Genomic DNA, 17914 nt, shown 5'->3' with positions numbered 1-17914 from the left:
CTGATGGCCGTTTAACACTGATGGCCGTTTAACACTCTGATGGCCGTTTAACACTCTGATGGCAGTTTAACACTCTGATGGCAGTTTAACCTTCTGATGGCCGTTTAACACTCTGATGGCTGTTTAACACTCTGATGGCTGTTTAACACTCTGATGGCCTTGAAATAGAAGCTGCTTTTCAGTCTCTCTGTCCCAGCTTTGATACACCTGTACTGACCTCGCCTTCTGGATGGTAGTGGGGTGAATAGGCAGTTAGCTCGGGTTGTTGTGCCACCAGAGATTCTGGGTTCGAGCCCAGGCTCTGTCACAGCCGGCCATGCCTGTGAGGTCCATGGGGCGACACACAACTGGCCCAGAGTCATCCGGGTAAGGGAGGGTTTGGCCGGCAGAGATATCCTTGTCTCATCGCGCACTAGCGACTCCTGGGGTGGGCCGGGCGCAGTGCACGCTGACCAGGTTGCCAGGTGTACGGTGTTTCCTCCGACACATTGGTGCAGCTGGCTTCCAGGTTGGATGTGCGTTGTGTCAAGAAGCAGTGCGGCTAGGTTGGGTTGTGTTTCGGAGGATGCGTGGCTCTCAACCTTCGCCTCTCCCAAGTCCGTACGTGAGTTGCAGCGATGAGACAAGACTGTAACTACTACCGATTGGATACCATGAAAATTGGGGAGAGAAAAGAGGGTAGCCTTTTGAGGTTGAAGAGTCGCTGTTGCGCCGTCTTCACCACACTGTCTGTGTGGGTGGACCATTTCAGATTGTCAGCGATGTCTATGCCAAGGTACTTGAAGTTTTCCACCTTCTCCACTGCGGTCCCGTCGATGTGGATAGAGGCGTGCTCCCTCTGGAGATGTTTCCTGAAGTCCACGATTAGCTCCTTCATTTTGTTGATGTTTAGGGAGAGGATATTTTCCTTGCGCCACTCTGCCAGGGCCCTTACCTCCTCCCTGTAGGCTGTGTCGTCATTGTTGGTCAGCTCAAGCCATCTCTGGTGAACATACGCCCAGATTAGCTGCAGGGATCTAAAATGGAGACCATAAAAACACAGACACTAGTAGGACAAAATGTCTTACTATTAGTTAAATATGAATTGTTAACCATTAATATCAAATAAATCAGGTAAATATGTTATATTTCTCTCACAGACTATAACCAAAGAGAATTCTCTTGGGAGGTAATATGGTCGGTATTTGATTGTGAGGTATTCTAGGTCGGGTGAACAAAATGACTTCCTGTACGTTATCACAATCACACCATGAGTAGTTAATCATGAGTAGTTAATCATGAAACATACACCATGCCTTTCTTCTTCCCAGAGAGTTCTTTAGTCCTATCTCTGCGGTGTGCTGAGAACCCAGCTGGCTGTGTGGACGGGGACAGCATATCCGGAGAGAGCCATGATTCCGTGAAGCAGAGTATGCTACAGTCCCTGATGTCTCTCTGGAAGGAGATCCTCTCCCTGAGTTCGTCTACTTTATTGTCCAGAGATATACTCAGAAGCGGTGGATGGAGCATCGGACTAGAAGTCCACTCCAAATACCTCTTCTCCGCCGGTGGTAGAGAGCTGCCATGTCTGTCAGCGCCATCCTGTGTATGCATAGCCATCTCAAGACAACTCCGATATAAAGTATTTTTCGCAAAGTTGCCGGGATGTCACCTGCCCTACTTATATCAGTACACTCATAACAATTTAACCCTCCTGTTGTGTTCGTTTCATATTAATAGATTCTGTGTTCCCGGTCCAAAATGACCGCCCCATTATTTCTGATTATAAATCCATAATAATACATATATTATCACCTAGTGTTGTGTTAGCTCTTTTGATCAACTTAAGTTCTTGTGAACATGACAAGTTTTGAACTTCTATTTGCTTTTTATGACCTGAACTCATACAACTCGTTTTTGAGTAAAAAAACAAACATAATGTATGGATTATTTTGACTATAACAAATACTCAGATGAAACATATTGTGCTATTTATCACAGACTACTTTGTGTCAAAGTTAAACAAGGACTCTCTCCTCCTCACCAGTGTAATGATCAAAGATATGATCAAGAGCCTCACATACAGTATAGCGTTTGGTCATTGTGCTGCCACAGAATGAATTGTGAGCAAGGCCTCAAAAAAGCTTTATATACCAGAGATGCTAGAAAAGTTCTAGATATTATTGAAACAATGTTGCAATTGTTTGTGTGAATGCCAACAGGTGTGGTTCCCATGGGGGAAAGATTCAATTGGGGAAAGGGATTGCCATGGAAGCCAAGAAGGGGAGTGGTGTGTGTGTGTGTGTGTGTGTGTGTGTGTGTGTGTGTGTGTGTGTGTGTGTGTGTGTGTGTGTGTGTGTGTGTGTGTGTGTGTGTGTGTGTGTGTGTGCTCAAACACACACATGTGGGGGTCTGGGAGAAGAAGTTTGTCCATCTGATGAATGGGCATGTGACTGAACTCAATTTTATACACTAATTGTAGTCTCACCCATTCATTTCTAAAGATCGGACCGGGAACACCACAGGTGAACAAAAGATTAGAAAAACACCCAAAATGTAATGAAAATCATCTAAATGTATTTTGTGTGTTCAGATGCCCTGTGTGGACAAAGTCATGGAACCTTATGACAGTCAGATTAAATTAACTACATTTTTCAGAGAGAAAACTTGTAAATTGGTCCAATTCAACCGGAACACAGCAAGAGGGTTAAGGATTATGAAAACTTCTATTCGATCAAATAAACTTCACGTAGCAAATAAGACATAATTTTTGTTGTTGACCAAATTACACGCTCTCATTGACCTACAATACAAAAACTGCTTGCTTGGTGGGCGAAACAACACAAAACGCCACCTGCTGGAGCGAGACAGATTTTCTGCCGAGTTGGTCCTCTCTCTTCCTCCTTTTTCTCTCTGATCCCATCCACATTAAGACTTCCGGTTTTCTGATTTTGCCTTTAAAATAAAAGTCCACGTTAAAACGTGAATATGTGTATGTGTATTTATTTGACGATAGAACATGTTTTAAAACCCAAATGTCACTTAAATATGAACAAATATGAATCATTGTTAATGTTTGGACAATTATTTTTCATATATCATGAATAAATACAGGATATTGATACTTTTATTTAGAATATTGTCGTTTTTGTTGTTGCTGTCGAGACGCTGGTGAGAGGCAGGGAGAATTAAAGAAGCCTCAAACTAGAGCTGTAAACGGCAGATTTTATCACTAAATCTCATTATTTTGCATCTGAAGAAGGGACGAAAACTTAGCACAATGTCGAAGAATACAGTGTCTAATCGATTCAGGACAGTAGACGTTGACGAATACGACGAGAACAAATTTGTTGACGAGGAGGATGGAGGTGAAAATCAGCTGGGTCCTGACGAGGCAGAAGTGGACTCGCTAATCAGACAATATCCTTTTATCTAGCTAGCAAAGCAATGCTTTTTTTTTTGCTCATTTGGTCAGTGTATCTGCCGGTTCGTTTGCATGCATTTCTGCTGCTGTAATTATGGTGCCAAGCCAAGTGCCATCATGTCTCAACTGGCGAGGTGTGGTAATTAGGGTTGGCAGCTGGATAGCGTGTTAGCTGTCGGACTCACTGAGATATAATAAGAACTGTCTGAGTATATTAGGACTGCTTGATTGCTAGATGCTGAAAACTGGGATGACATTGTTGAGAATGGTTCTGCCTGTTTTGGAAACGATACGAATGACAAGTGCGTGCTATTTCAAATGCACCAATTGATGTCAAACGTTAAATACTCGCCTCGATTCAATTTGCCGGGAAGAGTGAATGTGCACAAGTAAACTCGCTGTTTCGTATGATTGAGGCTACTTATCTACAAGCATTGATAAGAAGGATTACTGTGGTCAATATCAATTCAATTTCCGCTCAAGATAACCTAAGTACCCCAATGAAGAACCCTAACCCTGTCTGGTAGTCACATTCCAGGGATTGTTTTACAACTCCTCAGAAAAGGGATATAACTAGCCGTTGGTTCCTTTAGATTCCCTCATATACCCTTCAGAGTAAGTTTTACGTCATCTGAGGATTGTGATAAACATTGAATGGGAAGTGGAGTTCAATGCCTTATAAGTCAGTAGCAGCCGGACGAATCTCTTGCAGAACTTCCTGTGTGAGTGTTGAGGGCCCGGTTCCACAATGGGGCAAAAGGTCCCTCAGTTCAAACGTCCCTAACGTTACATTAAAAAAAAAAGTTAAAATGATTGAGTGATAGGTTGGGGCAAAACAAATGCCTCTGTGCTGTCAAATCATGCAGAATACAACAGGAGTAGACTTTATAATGAAATGCTTTACTTAGGAGCCCATTCTCAACAGTCTCAACAGTGCAGAGTTAAAAAGTAAGACGCATATTTGCTAAATAAATAGGAAATAGTAACAATAATGCTCTCAATGGTGCGGCTGTAGAACTTTGTGAGGACCTGAGTGCCCATGCACTTTTCAGCCACCTGAGGGGGAATAAGCATTGTTGTGACCTCTTCTCGACTGTGTTGGTGTGTTTGAACCACGATAGGTCCTTAGTGATGTGGACACCGAGGAACTTGAAACTCTCGACCCGCGCTATTACAGCCCCGTTGATGTGAATGGGGGTTGTGTTTGGATCTCTGTTTCCTGTAGTTCACGATCAGCTCCTTTGTCTGCTGATGTTGAGGAAGAGTTTTTTTAAATATATTTTTTGCACTTTTTTTCTCCTCAATTTCGTGATATCCAATAGGTAGTTACAGTACCATCGCTGCAACTTCCGTACGGACTCGGGAGAGGTTAAGGTCGAGAGCCATGAGTCCTCCGAAACACGACCCTGCCAAGCCGCACTGTTCTTGACACAATTCACGCTTAACCCGGAAGCCAGCCGCACCAATGTGTTGGAGGAATCACCGTACTACTGGCGACTAAAGTCAGCGTGCAGGCACCCGGCCCGACTAAGGAGTCACTGGAGCAAGATGGGACAAGGAAATCCCGGCCGGCCAAACCCTCCCCTAAGCCAGACGACTCTGGGCCAATTGTGCGCCGGCTCATGTGTCTCCCGGACACGGACGGCTGTGTCACTGCCCGGGTATGTAGTGACACCTCAAGCACTGTGATGCATTGCCTTAGTCCGCTGCGCCACTCGGGATGCCCGAGGGAGAGGTTGTTGTGGATCTTTTGGAGTGGTATGCACATTGGAGTAGGTCCAGTGTTTCTGGGATGTTGATGTGAGCCATGACCAGACTTTCAAAGCCTTTTATGGCAACAGATGTGAGTGCTATGGGGCTATAGTCATTTAGACTGGTTACCTTGGTGTTCTTAGGCACAGGGACTATGGTGGTTTGCTTGAAACATGTAGGTATTACAGACTGGGTCCTTAGACAGGTTGAAAATGTCAGTGAAGACACTTGTTAGCGCATGCTCTGAGTACCCGTCCTGGTAATCTGTATGGCCCTGCGACTTTGTGAATGTTGACCTGTTTTAAGGTCTTACCTACATCTGCTGTGGAGGGCATTATCAAACATTCATCCGGAACAGCTGGTGCTCTCATGCCACGGTTCAGTGTTGCTTGCCTCAAAGCAAGCATAGAAGGCGTTTAGCTCGTCTGGTAGGCTTGCGTCACTGGACAGCTCTCAGCTGGGATTCCCTTTGTAATCCGTGATAGTTTGCAAACCCTGACACAACCGACGATCGTCCGAGCCGGTCAAAACAAGAGGGGGAAAAAATGTCTCTCCGGTATTCATTCAGCTGGTAGTTTAAATTAAACAGGTCATTGCAAAAATTTGAAGCCAAAAAAGGAACAGATGGATGAATCTTCACAGTGCAATGAATGGAACCTTTCAATCCAATACGTGGCCCTTAACACCCTCCGATGCATCTCTACCCGGTCCAGCTCAACTAACAACAATGTTCACATATTGTCATAATTGTGTAAATATAATTAATTCAGGTATCATAACACGTGGGGGCTCCACAACTAGGGTTGAACTAAAACTCGGGTAACTTTCATCAATCAAGAAGGGAATCAGAAGGAAATCTGAGAATCCTCCAACCTGGAATTTCTGGAAATCAGGTGAATTTTGGGAAATAATTTTGCAAAACATAGGCCCACAACTACCTCTAGGTCACTCTAGCCCAGTCCGCTTGTATTGATGCCTTGCCTGTTTGTCAGATGGCGTAGCGGGATTTCTTCTAAGCATCCAGATTAGTATCCTTCTTGAAAGCGGCAGCTCTAGCCTTTAGCTCAGTGCGGATGTTGCCTGTAATCTATGGTTTCTATGAATGAAACCGGTGACTGATGTGGTCTACTCTTCAATGCCATCAGATGAATTCTGTGTGACTAGGATCTTCTCATATTGATCTTGTCAGCACAATGGGCAGAGCAAGCCATGGTGTGGGTAGGGGGTTATGGAAAGCCACTGAGCGGATAGGTGTGATTCCTTTGGGTTTCCATAAAAAGCGGGGAAAACGCTGCTCATGTCTGTGGTAGGCTAAGTTAATAACGTCATACACCTCCGCCTGTAATATTTGCTTTTGATTTATAAGTGCTGGCTCAAGTTCGGGAGAGAGTGCTCTAGTCTGGGACGATATACCGGGGCATTTAAAAATATCGACTGTATGATTTTCAATACTATGCCACTGCTTATAACTATACGTTAAGTATAACTATACGACATTTAAGATGTGTAAAATAAATTATGTCCAGTTCAGGGGTCCAGCCTTGTATTTAGTTTGCTAAATTGCTACCTAAGTGGCTAGATTTCAAGATCAAGCTTCTTGGTTACAGCAGAGACATTCTAGCCTGAGTGCCAGTCTCTCTAGCTAACATTCCACTCCTTGTCATTGCCTTTTTCAAATATAAACATTCTATCATTAATGAGCTTGAGGAGAACAGCGGAATTGATCCTGATTTGATAGCCCTCACTGCTATCCTTTTTCTCTCTCCACAGAACACCTTGGTATCCAGTTTCTAAGCAACCGTTACTTTTTTCTCCTGATTAAACCAGTCTGTCAAAAGTTGCTAGCTCATTTCTAAATCCTCAAACTAAATACATACTGCAATTCCAACCACAAAACCTCTTCGATTTAATTTTAAGCCTCAAATAACAACTTGCTTTGCCAACATCTAAATGCTTGCTTTTGACTGTTATAATTGTAATTTTATTTTCGAGGCTCCACATGGAATATATAGAATATATTAATGTTATTTCCAACAACCAATGAGCAACTCCGCCATAAATCCAGCTGCATATTGAACGTTGAGATTACCGAAAGGCCAGTCTATTTGGCAATGACATGGATGGCAAGGAGTGAAATGTTAGTTGAAGACTGGTAACCCAGACTAGAGACATTTTAATCCTCTCCTGGATCGAGATCCTTGTTGCCTAAATTGTATTAATTTAAAATAGCACCCCTTGTGTGCAATTCTGGTAATATTGTATACCCCGGTATGGTACAGAAACAGTATGAACAGCAGTGTTCATCTGCTCTGGGCAACTATTAATGATGTTCCTTTTATTTGCTCCACCAATCTACGTTCATGAAATTGTACATACCATGCTGGTCAGTATGTATCATGTGCTCGTTTGGAAAGTGCTATTCTGCCTGTCACATTTCCATTAGTTTGGGTTGTGTGTGTGCATCTTAAGGGCCTGGCTAGAAAAACTGAATTGTAATGATTTTGGTTGAAGGGAAAATGACCGCTGCTGCGCCCTGATGATTTTTATAAGGCTACTGCTTATGTGTGAGGAACGTCTCTCAAGCATAATTTAAAATGTCGATCAGAATTAGGGGAGGATTGAGTGGCGAAGGCGCACTATAGGCATGTCTCTCCCCTGTGGGTGCGTCTCTCCCCCTGTGCCCCTGTGGGGGCCTCTCTCCCCCCTGTGGGCGCCTCTCTTCCCCCTGTGGGCGCCTCTCTCCCCCTGTGGGCGCCTCTCTTCCCCCTGTGGGCGCCTCTCTTCCCCCTGTGGGCGCCACTCTTCCCCCTGTGGGCGCCTCTCTCCCCCCTGTGTACGCGTCTCTCTCCCCTGTGGGCGCATCTCTCTCTGCAACGACTGTCTGCCGCAAATTCTTGCGCAATATTTGTTTCATTGTGTCAATTGTTGGTCAGGTCTGATCAATTCCCCGTGAAATGTATATTCATCAGTCAAGTCACTGTTAATCTCAACATATTCCCCCATTCATTTACAATGTTTGGTTAAAGACATTTGTATCATTCATTAAATATAATATACATTCATACCATTCTTATTCTCCAGGTGGAAACGTTTTTTTTTGGAGAGCTCACAAACTGCGCAACACTTTAGGTTTATTTAATTGCATTTACCAGTTTACTGTCAATTTCTTTGTTTGGAGAGCATGTGTCCGGTTTCTCTGTCATGTTTAATGTTGTGTGAATGCGCACACTGCAGCGTGCATAGATATACCTGGCCTGCACGCCAAGAATAGGTGTGGCCAAATTGGTCTTTTGAATGCTGACAAGTCCAACATTTTATATACACTACATGACCAAAAGGATGTGGACACCTGCTCGTCCAACATCTTATTCCAAAATCCTGGGCATTAATATGGAGATGTCCCCCCTTTGCTGCTATAACAGCCTCCACTCTTCTGCGAAGGCTTTTCACTAGATGTTGGAACATTGCTGCGGGGACTTGCTTCCATTCAGCCACAAGCATTAGTGAGGTCGGGCACTGATGTTGGGCGATTAAGTCTGGCTCGCAGTCGGCGTTCCAATTCATCCCAAAGGTGTTCAATGGGATTGAGGTTAGGGATTGGTGCACATTGAAAGTCACTGAGCTCTTCAGTAAGGCCATTCTACTGCCAATGTTTGTCTATGGAGATTGCATGGCTGTGTGCTTCATTTTTATACACCTGTCAGAAATGGGTGTGGCTGAAATGGCTGAATCTACTCATTTGAAGGCGTGTCCACATACTTTTGTATAATAAATTCAACACTTATTTGCACCTTTACCTGCCTGCCTCCTGCTAAATCTTTGTCCTTACTACTGCTAAAAGGCCCCTATGTTATGCTAATTCAGCACAGTGGTGATGGGCTACCAATTTCTTGCCAACCTGCATCTTCAAAAGCACTCAATGATCTCGGAGTCTCTGGATTTGAACCTTTGTTTGTGGTATAGTGTGATATAAGCAGAGTTCAGTATAATTCCAACGCAAGAAACCCTAAATATTTTGTCCCCTGGCCGATTTCAACTGCCCACTTAGTCACTTTATGCTGCCTCCGGGTCTGCTGTGTTGATGGGTGTAGCCAGAGATAATGGATATAATGATGAGATGCTTGTGTCTCCGCTCTAACAATGGGATTCGTTGTCCATCGAGCGGAAGGGTGGGCTGTCGATCTCTCACCTATTCCTCTCTTTGGATTGGTGGATACATCTCGTTATTTGAATACTTATTTTACGATGAGCAGTGTTGACGGTAACCTCCTGTAGTCAATCGAGAGTGAGATGCTGTGCTAGCGTCATGAATATGCTTAGACTGCCTTGAATTTCATCAGGGACAACAATGATATAAAGTTCTCAAAGTTACCAAGATGTCACATGTATCACCTTTACTAGGGATGCACGATATATCGGTGAGCATATCGGAATCGGCCGATATTAGTTAAAAATGACAACATTGGCATCGGCCCGATGTCTAGTTTAACACTGTGCAAAACCGATGTCAAAGCTGACGTGCATACCTATATAACGTAGATAGATGACGTGCATACCTATATAACGTAGGTAGATGACGTGCATACCTATATAACGTAGGTAGATGACGTGCATACCTATATAACGTAGGTAGATGACGTGCATACCTATATAACGTAGGTAGATGACGTGCATACCTATATAACGTAGGTAGATGACGTGCATACCTATATAACGTAGGTAGATGACGTGCATACCTATATAACGTAGGTAGATGACGTGCATACCTATATAACGTAGGTAGATGACGTGCATACCTATATAACGTAGGTAGATGACGTGCATACCTATATAACGTAGGTAGATGACGTGCATACCTATATAACGTAGGTAGATGACGTGCATACCTATATAACGTAGGTAGATGACGTGCATACCTATATAACGTAGGTAGATGACGTGCATACCTATATAACGTAGGTAGATGACGTGCATACCTATATAACGTAGGTAGATGACGTGCATACCTATATAACGTAGGTAGATGACGTGCATACCTATATAACGTAGGTAGATGACGTGCATACCTATATAACGTAGGTAGATGACGTGCATACCTATATAACGTAGGTAGATGACGTGCATACATATAACGTAGGTAGATGACGTGCATACCTATAACGTAGGTAGATGACGTGCATACCTATAACGTAGGTAGATGACGTGCATACCTATATAACGCAGGTAGATAACTCAAAGGCGAAATCCATTAACGCGAAGATAATGGAAGTCATAATATTGCTTCCTATGGGTGTCACAACTGACATTTGGACGAGCGAAGTCAGCACCAAGAGCATGCTGAGTCTGACAGCACAGTGGGTCGTGGCAAGTATTGATGCCCACCCGGACCCTCCCCTATAGGTTCAGGTTTGCGGCCGGGAGTCCGCACCTTTGGGGGGGGGGGGTACTGACCGTAGAGCCGTTTAGGTGATGACAAAGTGCTATGGAGGTGCTCAAACAAAAGAGAGGTTAATACACACCGAGAGAGTGAAACACAGAGACCTACAGACATGGCATTTACAGAGAGATTGAGCTCTAGAGCAAACAACTGACAGGGTTTTTAAACCATGGGAAAGGAACTGTGATAGGGTAGGAAAACAGGAGGAGGTGTGTCTTCTGATTGATGATTGATTGGGGAGTGATGATTTTCACCTGTGAGGGGAGAAGGAGAGCAAACACAGGATACATACACACACACACACACACACACACACAGGATACCTGTATCCGTAACACCGGTGCTCCACGCACCAGGCTTCCAGTGCATCTCCCCAGTCCGGTGAGACCTGTTCCATTTCCACGCACCAGGCTTCCAGTGCATCTCCCCAGTCCGGTGAGACCTGTTCCGGCTCCACGTAGAAAGCCTCCAGTAATGATCCATGGCACGGAGCCTCCAGTAATGATCCATGGCACGAAGCCTCCAGTAATGATCCATGGCACGAAGCCTCCAGTAATGATCCATGGCACGGAGCCTCCAGTAATGATCCATGGCACGGAGCCTCCAGTAATGATCCATGGCACGGAGCCTCCAGTAATGATCCATGGCACGGAGCCTCCAGTAATGATCCATGGCACGGAGCCTCCAGTAATGATCCATGGCACGGAGCCTCCAGTAATGATCCATGGCACGGAGCCTGCAGTAATGATCCATGGCACGGAGCCTCCAGTAATGATCCATGGCACGGAGCCTCCAGTAATGATCCATGGCACGGAGCCTCCAGTAATGATCCATGGCACGGAGCCTCCAGTAATGATCCATGGCACGGAGGCCTCCAGTAATGATCCATGGCACGGAGCCTCCAGTAATGATCCATGGCACGGAGCCTCCAGTAATGATCCATGGCACGGAGCCTCCAGTAATGATCCATGGCACGGAGCCTCCAGTAATGATCCATGGCACGGAGCCTCCAGTAATGATCCATGGCACGGAGCCTCCAGTAATGATCCATGGCACGGAGGCCTCCAGTAATGATCCATGGCACGGAGCCTCCAGTAATGATCCATGGCACGGAGCCTCCCCCCACCAGAGATGGAGCGGGGTCTACGCCCCGAACCGGAGCCGCCGCCAAGGGTAGATACCCACCAGGACCCTCCCCTAATAGGTTCAGGTTTGCGGTCGGGACTTCGCACCTTTGGCCATTTCAATGGCATTTGAGAACATGTTTGAAATTTGGAAACATGAACACACTCCTAGCGCCATTTGGACAACTGACTGGAGGAATAAGCTCATCAACTGTGTCTGCAGTAGACGTGGTACCATCTGTCATGGCATTGAAACAAAACTGCCCACACAGACCTTGGGGTTAAAACATACAAAAGTACTTGAGGTGGTGAACAAGCGATTCGGTGGCATTCTCTCTGAGCCTCTTTACTGTGTCGCCACCCTGCTCGATGCTAGGTACAAGGACCACTACTTCGATGCAGACAAGAAACAGGGTTTACGTGAAATGTTACATAAACAGCTGGACAAGATGGAAACGGACACAGTGACAGTGCGTAACGAGGAAGAGAGGCCACGGACAGACAGAGCTGAAACTTCACTGCTTGACATGTATGATGAAATCCTGGTTGAAAATGAAACAACTGCAAAAAATGTACATCGAAACAACAAGTAAGTGAAAGAAATAGGTTTTGATGATGTTTTACTGGTAATGGGGACATACGTAAATGCCAACAAAATAACTTTTTGGTCAGTGTGGTGTGTAACCTGTATTTAACTAGGCAAGTCAGTGAAGAACAAATTCTTATTTACAATGACGGCCTACCCTGCCAAACCCGGACGACGCTGGGCCAATTGTGCTCTGCCCTATGGGACTCCCAATCACGGCCGGATGTGATACAGCCTGGATTCGAACTAGGGACTGTAGTAGCGCCTCGTGCCTTAGACCGCTGCATCCGCGTGTGTGTGTGTTAACTATTTAACTACTAGAATGCTTAAAAGGCCGCTAAAATGTTAAATATCTGTATTTTTTGTTTTTGTCAAGGAAAATATCGGATATCGGTATCGGCCAAAAATGTCATATCAGTGCATCACTAACCCTTATATTTCTACAATTACATAATTTAGCAGACACTGTTATGCAGCAAGTCTTACAGGAGCAATTAGGGTTAAGTGCCTTGCTCAAGGGCACATCAACAGATCTTTCACGTCGGCTCGGGGGTTCAAACCAGCAACCTTTCGGTTCCTGGTCCAATGTGGTTAACCGCTAGGCTTCCTAAGCATTGTGAGTCTTCTGTTAGATCAAATAACCCTCACGATTAAAAAAAATTGTTTTGTCTTGACCAAATTCGCCACTCTCTCATTGCCTCCATTCAAAAATCCTCACTTTCCTAATAATTAATTATCTGCTTAACGTGGACAGATTTTGGGCGGAGTAAACTCTCTCGCTTCGCCTCTTCCTCTCTGGTGTAGCCAGGGGTGTTTTCATTCAGACCAAGACCTCAGCAAACAGTTTTAAAACGCTTTGCAGCGGAAAGTGCAGACTCCGTTTACTCCAAACTGAAAAAGTTTTGCCACGAAAACTAGAGTTTCTATTGGACAAATTCATTCTGTTGGCTTCTGTTTGACTCCTTTTGGTTTCTAGTTAAATACACCCCAGATTGCTTGTCTGTTCAGTAGCTACATACACTGAGTTGTCAAGTGTCTGATTGGTAGTAAACTGTGACATTCAATGTATTGATGTGATTTGAATGGCCAAAATGATGTAATGACTCTATTTTCAAAGACAAGGTTAGGTTTGATTTGACAGACTGTTGTTCTAGGACGGTATTATAATCCAGACTACCAGATATTGTCCACTTTGCCTCCTTAACCCCTCTCTGCACAGGGAACCTGATGGAGGCATTGCAGGCAGTCCTGAAGAACCCACCAATCAACACCAAGAACCAGAATGTCAAGGTGAGTCTAGACAACTCAATGGAAAAAGACACAGTGAGCTGATGTGTCTGACTTCCATTTAGGCCCACATAAACGTTAGGCCCACCTAATGTATTTAGTAGAGACTTAGTCATAGGAACTATGAATGTAGGCTGTATCGTAGCTTCTTTTAACCTGTTGCTAAGTTGGGTTCCCTGGAGATTTGTTTCCGTACATAATAGGGGAACTTTATTGTGTTTTGTCAGGACTGTGCCGAGGGCCTTGTGTTGAAGGTGCTGAGTGCCTTTAAGAGCAGTGACGTAGACAAGGGAGTCCAGTCTCTGGATAAGAACGGAGTGGACCTGCTCATGAAGTACATCTACAAAGGCTTTGAGACGCCATCGGATAACAGCAGTGCCGTCCTGCTGCAGTGGCATGAAAAGGTACTGCCATCAACACACCATAGGTTTTACTGTCCTTGTGGGGACCAAACTATTGATTTCCATTGAAAGTCCTATTTTGCTTAACCTCTAACCCTAACTTCTAACCATAAACCCAACCACTAATCCTAACCTTAATTGTAAACCTAAACCCTAAGCCTAAAATAGCCTTTTTCCTTGTGGATACCAGTGAAGTATCCCCACTTGTCTGAATGTTCCTTGCTTTATAATCCTTGTAAGGATAACAAAAAGCACTCACATACATACACACACACACACTAATTAGACTTGATAAAAGTACTGCCATACATACACACACACACACACTAATTAGACTTGATAAAAGTACTGCCATACACACACACACACACACACACACACACACACACACACACACTAATTAGACTTGATAAAAGTACTGCCATACACACACACACACACACACACTAATTAGACTTGATAAAAGTACTGCCATACATACACACACACACACACTAATTAGACTTGATAAAAGTACTGCCATACATACACACACACACTAATTAGACTTGATAAAAGTACTGCCATACACACACACACACACACTAATTAGACTTGATAAAAGTACTGCCATACATACACACACACACACACACACACTAATTAGACTTGATAAACACAGTTGCATATGTATGTAAGTTACATGATATCCCTTTTATTTCCTTCCCCTCTGTCCCAGGCTCTATCTGCAGGTGGCCTGGGATGCATCGTTAGAGTACTAACAGCCAGGAAGACTGTCTAACAGAGGAGGAGAGGAGCCATGTTCTTCACAGTGACCATCTGGTGCACATTACAACACAAGGATGATATCCAGTAGATCACAGCGTGTCACAGAGAAAGATCCCTCCTATCTGTCTCTGCTTGTTTTCAGATCTCACTTCCCTATGTCTCCCTACACAGACACACACACACTGATACAGCCGTTTCACACATTCACCCAAACACATAACACATGCCAAATTGGCATCGTTTTTAGTATTTTTACTCCTTTCCTTCCCTAGACCCTCAAACACACACCAGCACAATGCTACAGAACTCTTCTTCGGTATGGCTTTGTTTTTCTCAGGAAAAATCTATTTTATAACAGTTATTTGTCTACCCTGCTACTCTTTTTTTTTATTAAAGCTCTGATAGGCTGGTGTCTTTGTTAAAAAGCTGAACAGAAAATTGCTGATGGAACAAAAGCTTATAATTCCACAGAAAATCCCTAATTTGCCCTTCTGTGACCCGTGGGGGCAGAGGGAGGGAGGCTCCTGAAAAGCACAGCCACAGATGGAGCGGGGTGGATTTGTGGGTTGGGGAAGTTTCTGCCAGCAGGGGTGGTCCAGCCATCATCCTATCCTGCCTGCCCTAGTTAGGGATTAATACCCACGATGCATTACGGCCCCCTTTTACTACTAGCACCACTGTTATTAATCCTAGACTGTGTTCCTGTAAAAACACTACCTTATACCACGTAGCTAATGTAAAGTGCATGCAGTCTAAGTGGTGTCCTAGTATGGGTTTAGTGAGATCTATGCCTATTCCACAGTGTTCTCTCACTCACTGAATCATGTACACGGCATTATCATGCCAGACTTTGTTGTAATATTGTTTAGTAAGGGATGCATTTGTAGTGCTTCCAGGACATAAGAATAGTTTCACTAAGTTGCAAACTTTCAATAAATTCCCTGGTTTTCCAAAAATCGGGTTTGTAGGATTCCGGATTTATTCCATCTTGATTCCAGGAATCCTCCAACCGGTAAAACTAGGGAATTTATTTAAAGGTTCTGGAATTTTCCAACCCTACACCTATGATTATTAGTATTTTGACAAACAGAATTTGCCTTGGATGTATACTTTGCTCTGTCGGGCCACATTCCCTCACCAGTATATTTTGAATGCTTTCACTGCTAGTCAATCATGGTGTATCTTTCTTGACGTATTGTTTTATTTAACTAGGCGAGTCAGTTAAACAAATTCTTATTTACAATGACAGCCTAGGAACAGTGGGTTAACTGCCTTGTTCAGGGGCAGAACGACAGATTTTTACAGGCCCAACGCTCTAACCACTAGGCTACCTGCCAGCCCCACATTTAACCTGTGTTTGTTGAAGTGTCATGGTTTTTCTATTGTGATTTGTAAATGGAACTTTGGGTCTCTTTCTGATAATTGATCAGTATTTTAAAAAGCCATCGGTTTACAAAACATTAAGAACACCTGCCTAATATTGAGTTGAACCTGCAGAACAGCCTCAATTCGTCAGGTCAGGGACTCTACAAGGTGTTGAAAGCGTTGCACAGGGATGCTGGCCCATGTTGTCTTCAATGCTTCCCACTGTTGTCAAGTTGGCTGGATGTCCTTTGGGAGGTGGACCATTCTTGATGAACACGGGAAACTGTTGCGCATGAAAAACGCAGCAGCGTTGCCGTTCCTGATACAAACCGGTGCGCTTGGCACCTACTACCAAACCCCGTTCAAATGCATCTAATATTGTGTTTTGCTCATTCACCCTCGGAATGGCCCACATACACAGTCCGTGTCTCTTGTCTCAAGGCTTAAACATCATTTTAACCCGGCTCCTCCCCTTCACTGATGACTGAAGTTGATTTAACATGTGACTACATTAAGGGAGCATAGCTTTCACCTGGTCAGTCTGTCATGGAAAGAGCAGGTGTTCATAATGTTTTGTACCCTCAGTGTGCTTACATTTATTTTGTATAAGACCCAAGTATTTGGAATATGAACCCAGGAAATGTGTTTGTTTGAAATACAAGCATGCATTCGGTAGGACAGTATTTTGTGGTGCACAACCAAACACTTCCCCTGGCTTTTGTGTCATGCATTGTGGGGCCCTGATCTCTGTCTGCTTTATCTGCCTTTACTCGTAGATCACATCTGTTGCCAAAGTAGCTGATTGCTTTCCTGAAAGTGGTCTGTTTTGAACTGAAACGGCTCCTTACATCCATGTTCTGAGCAGCCCTTGGCAGGTGTTTAGATTGTTCAGTTGACATGGATTATCAGGACTTGCAGATAATGGTGGAATATGTACTACATCATGTTTTTCATGATTGGTGACATAAATTAACCCTGTTTGCAATATATTGAGATGAAATTATGGCTTTTGCTCATTCTCGCTCTAAAAAAAACCTTCCAAGTTTCATGGACTAAAACAGTGTCAATTGAGAAGTAAAAATTGTCCATATGTTTTTTTATTTTTTTTAATGTTCTAATTATTTTTCTATTATTTACGTTCAAATCAGTGTCTTCTGTTCATTCCTCCCAAGCCCTTATTGTTTGAGGATCACTATCTGTTTTATCTCTATATGTGAGTCACAAATGGAAGCCAGTCCTTGTAACCCTGCACTGCTTTTGATCATAGCCCTATGGGCCCAGGTCAAAGTAGTGCACTATATAGGGAATAGGGTGCCATTTGATGCAACCTGTCTCTGTAAAGTACAAGAGGTTCAAACAATTCATTATTGATCCACAAAGCCCCTTAACATTGGAGAGAACAGGATTCTATTTAATATATCTGGCCAATAAATAGATGTTTACTTCCATCCGAGGGGAACTCGCTATTCTGCATTCAAGGTCCCCATAATAAATAATTTATGGGGAAACCACATTTTGATTAATGATGACAATTTTTTTTCAATAGAATGTGTATTTTTTCTTGTTTTAATAATCTCATCAGTGGTGATACATTAGTAGCTGTTTTTATAATTATGCAGTTGAAATGTTAAAATGCTCAATTGCAAAAAAAAAAATCAAAGGAACATATCAAACTGGTACACAAACTGCCTTACTCCATGTTTGTGATTAAATCATATGAAAACAGATTTTGAAGTTCGGAGTTATTTACTGGTGAAAAGTACTCTTGTGGTACAGCAGATAACTAGTCAC

General features: G+C 43.7%; 1 protein-coding gene across 1 annotated transcript; it reads left to right on the top strand.

The window, feature by feature from the left end:
• The first annotated feature begins 3135 nt into the window (after nucleotides 1-3135).
• arpc5b (actin related protein 2/3 complex, subunit 5B) lies at nucleotides 3136-17866 on the top strand. The gene is made up of 4 exons (XM_064936008.1): nucleotides 3136-3400; nucleotides 13521-13592; nucleotides 13817-13993; nucleotides 14709-17866. Exons 1-4 carry the CDS (start codon nucleotides 3260-3262, stop codon nucleotides 14769-14771), a joined length of 453 nt encoding a protein of 150 aa, XP_064792080.1. The 5' UTR covers nucleotides 3136-3259; the 3' UTR covers nucleotides 14772-17866.
• The last annotated feature ends 48 nt before the right edge of the window (nucleotides 17867-17914 follow it).

Source organism: Oncorhynchus masou, chromosome 24 (genome assembly GCF_036934945.1).
Source record: "Oncorhynchus masou masou isolate Uvic2021 chromosome 24, UVic_Omas_1.1, whole genome shotgun sequence".
Classification (NCBI taxonomy): Eukaryota; Metazoa; Chordata; class Actinopteri; order Salmoniformes; family Salmonidae; genus Oncorhynchus; species Oncorhynchus masou.
Note: the sequence above shows the minus strand (reverse complement) of the source record. Positions and strands in the feature narration are given on the sequence as shown.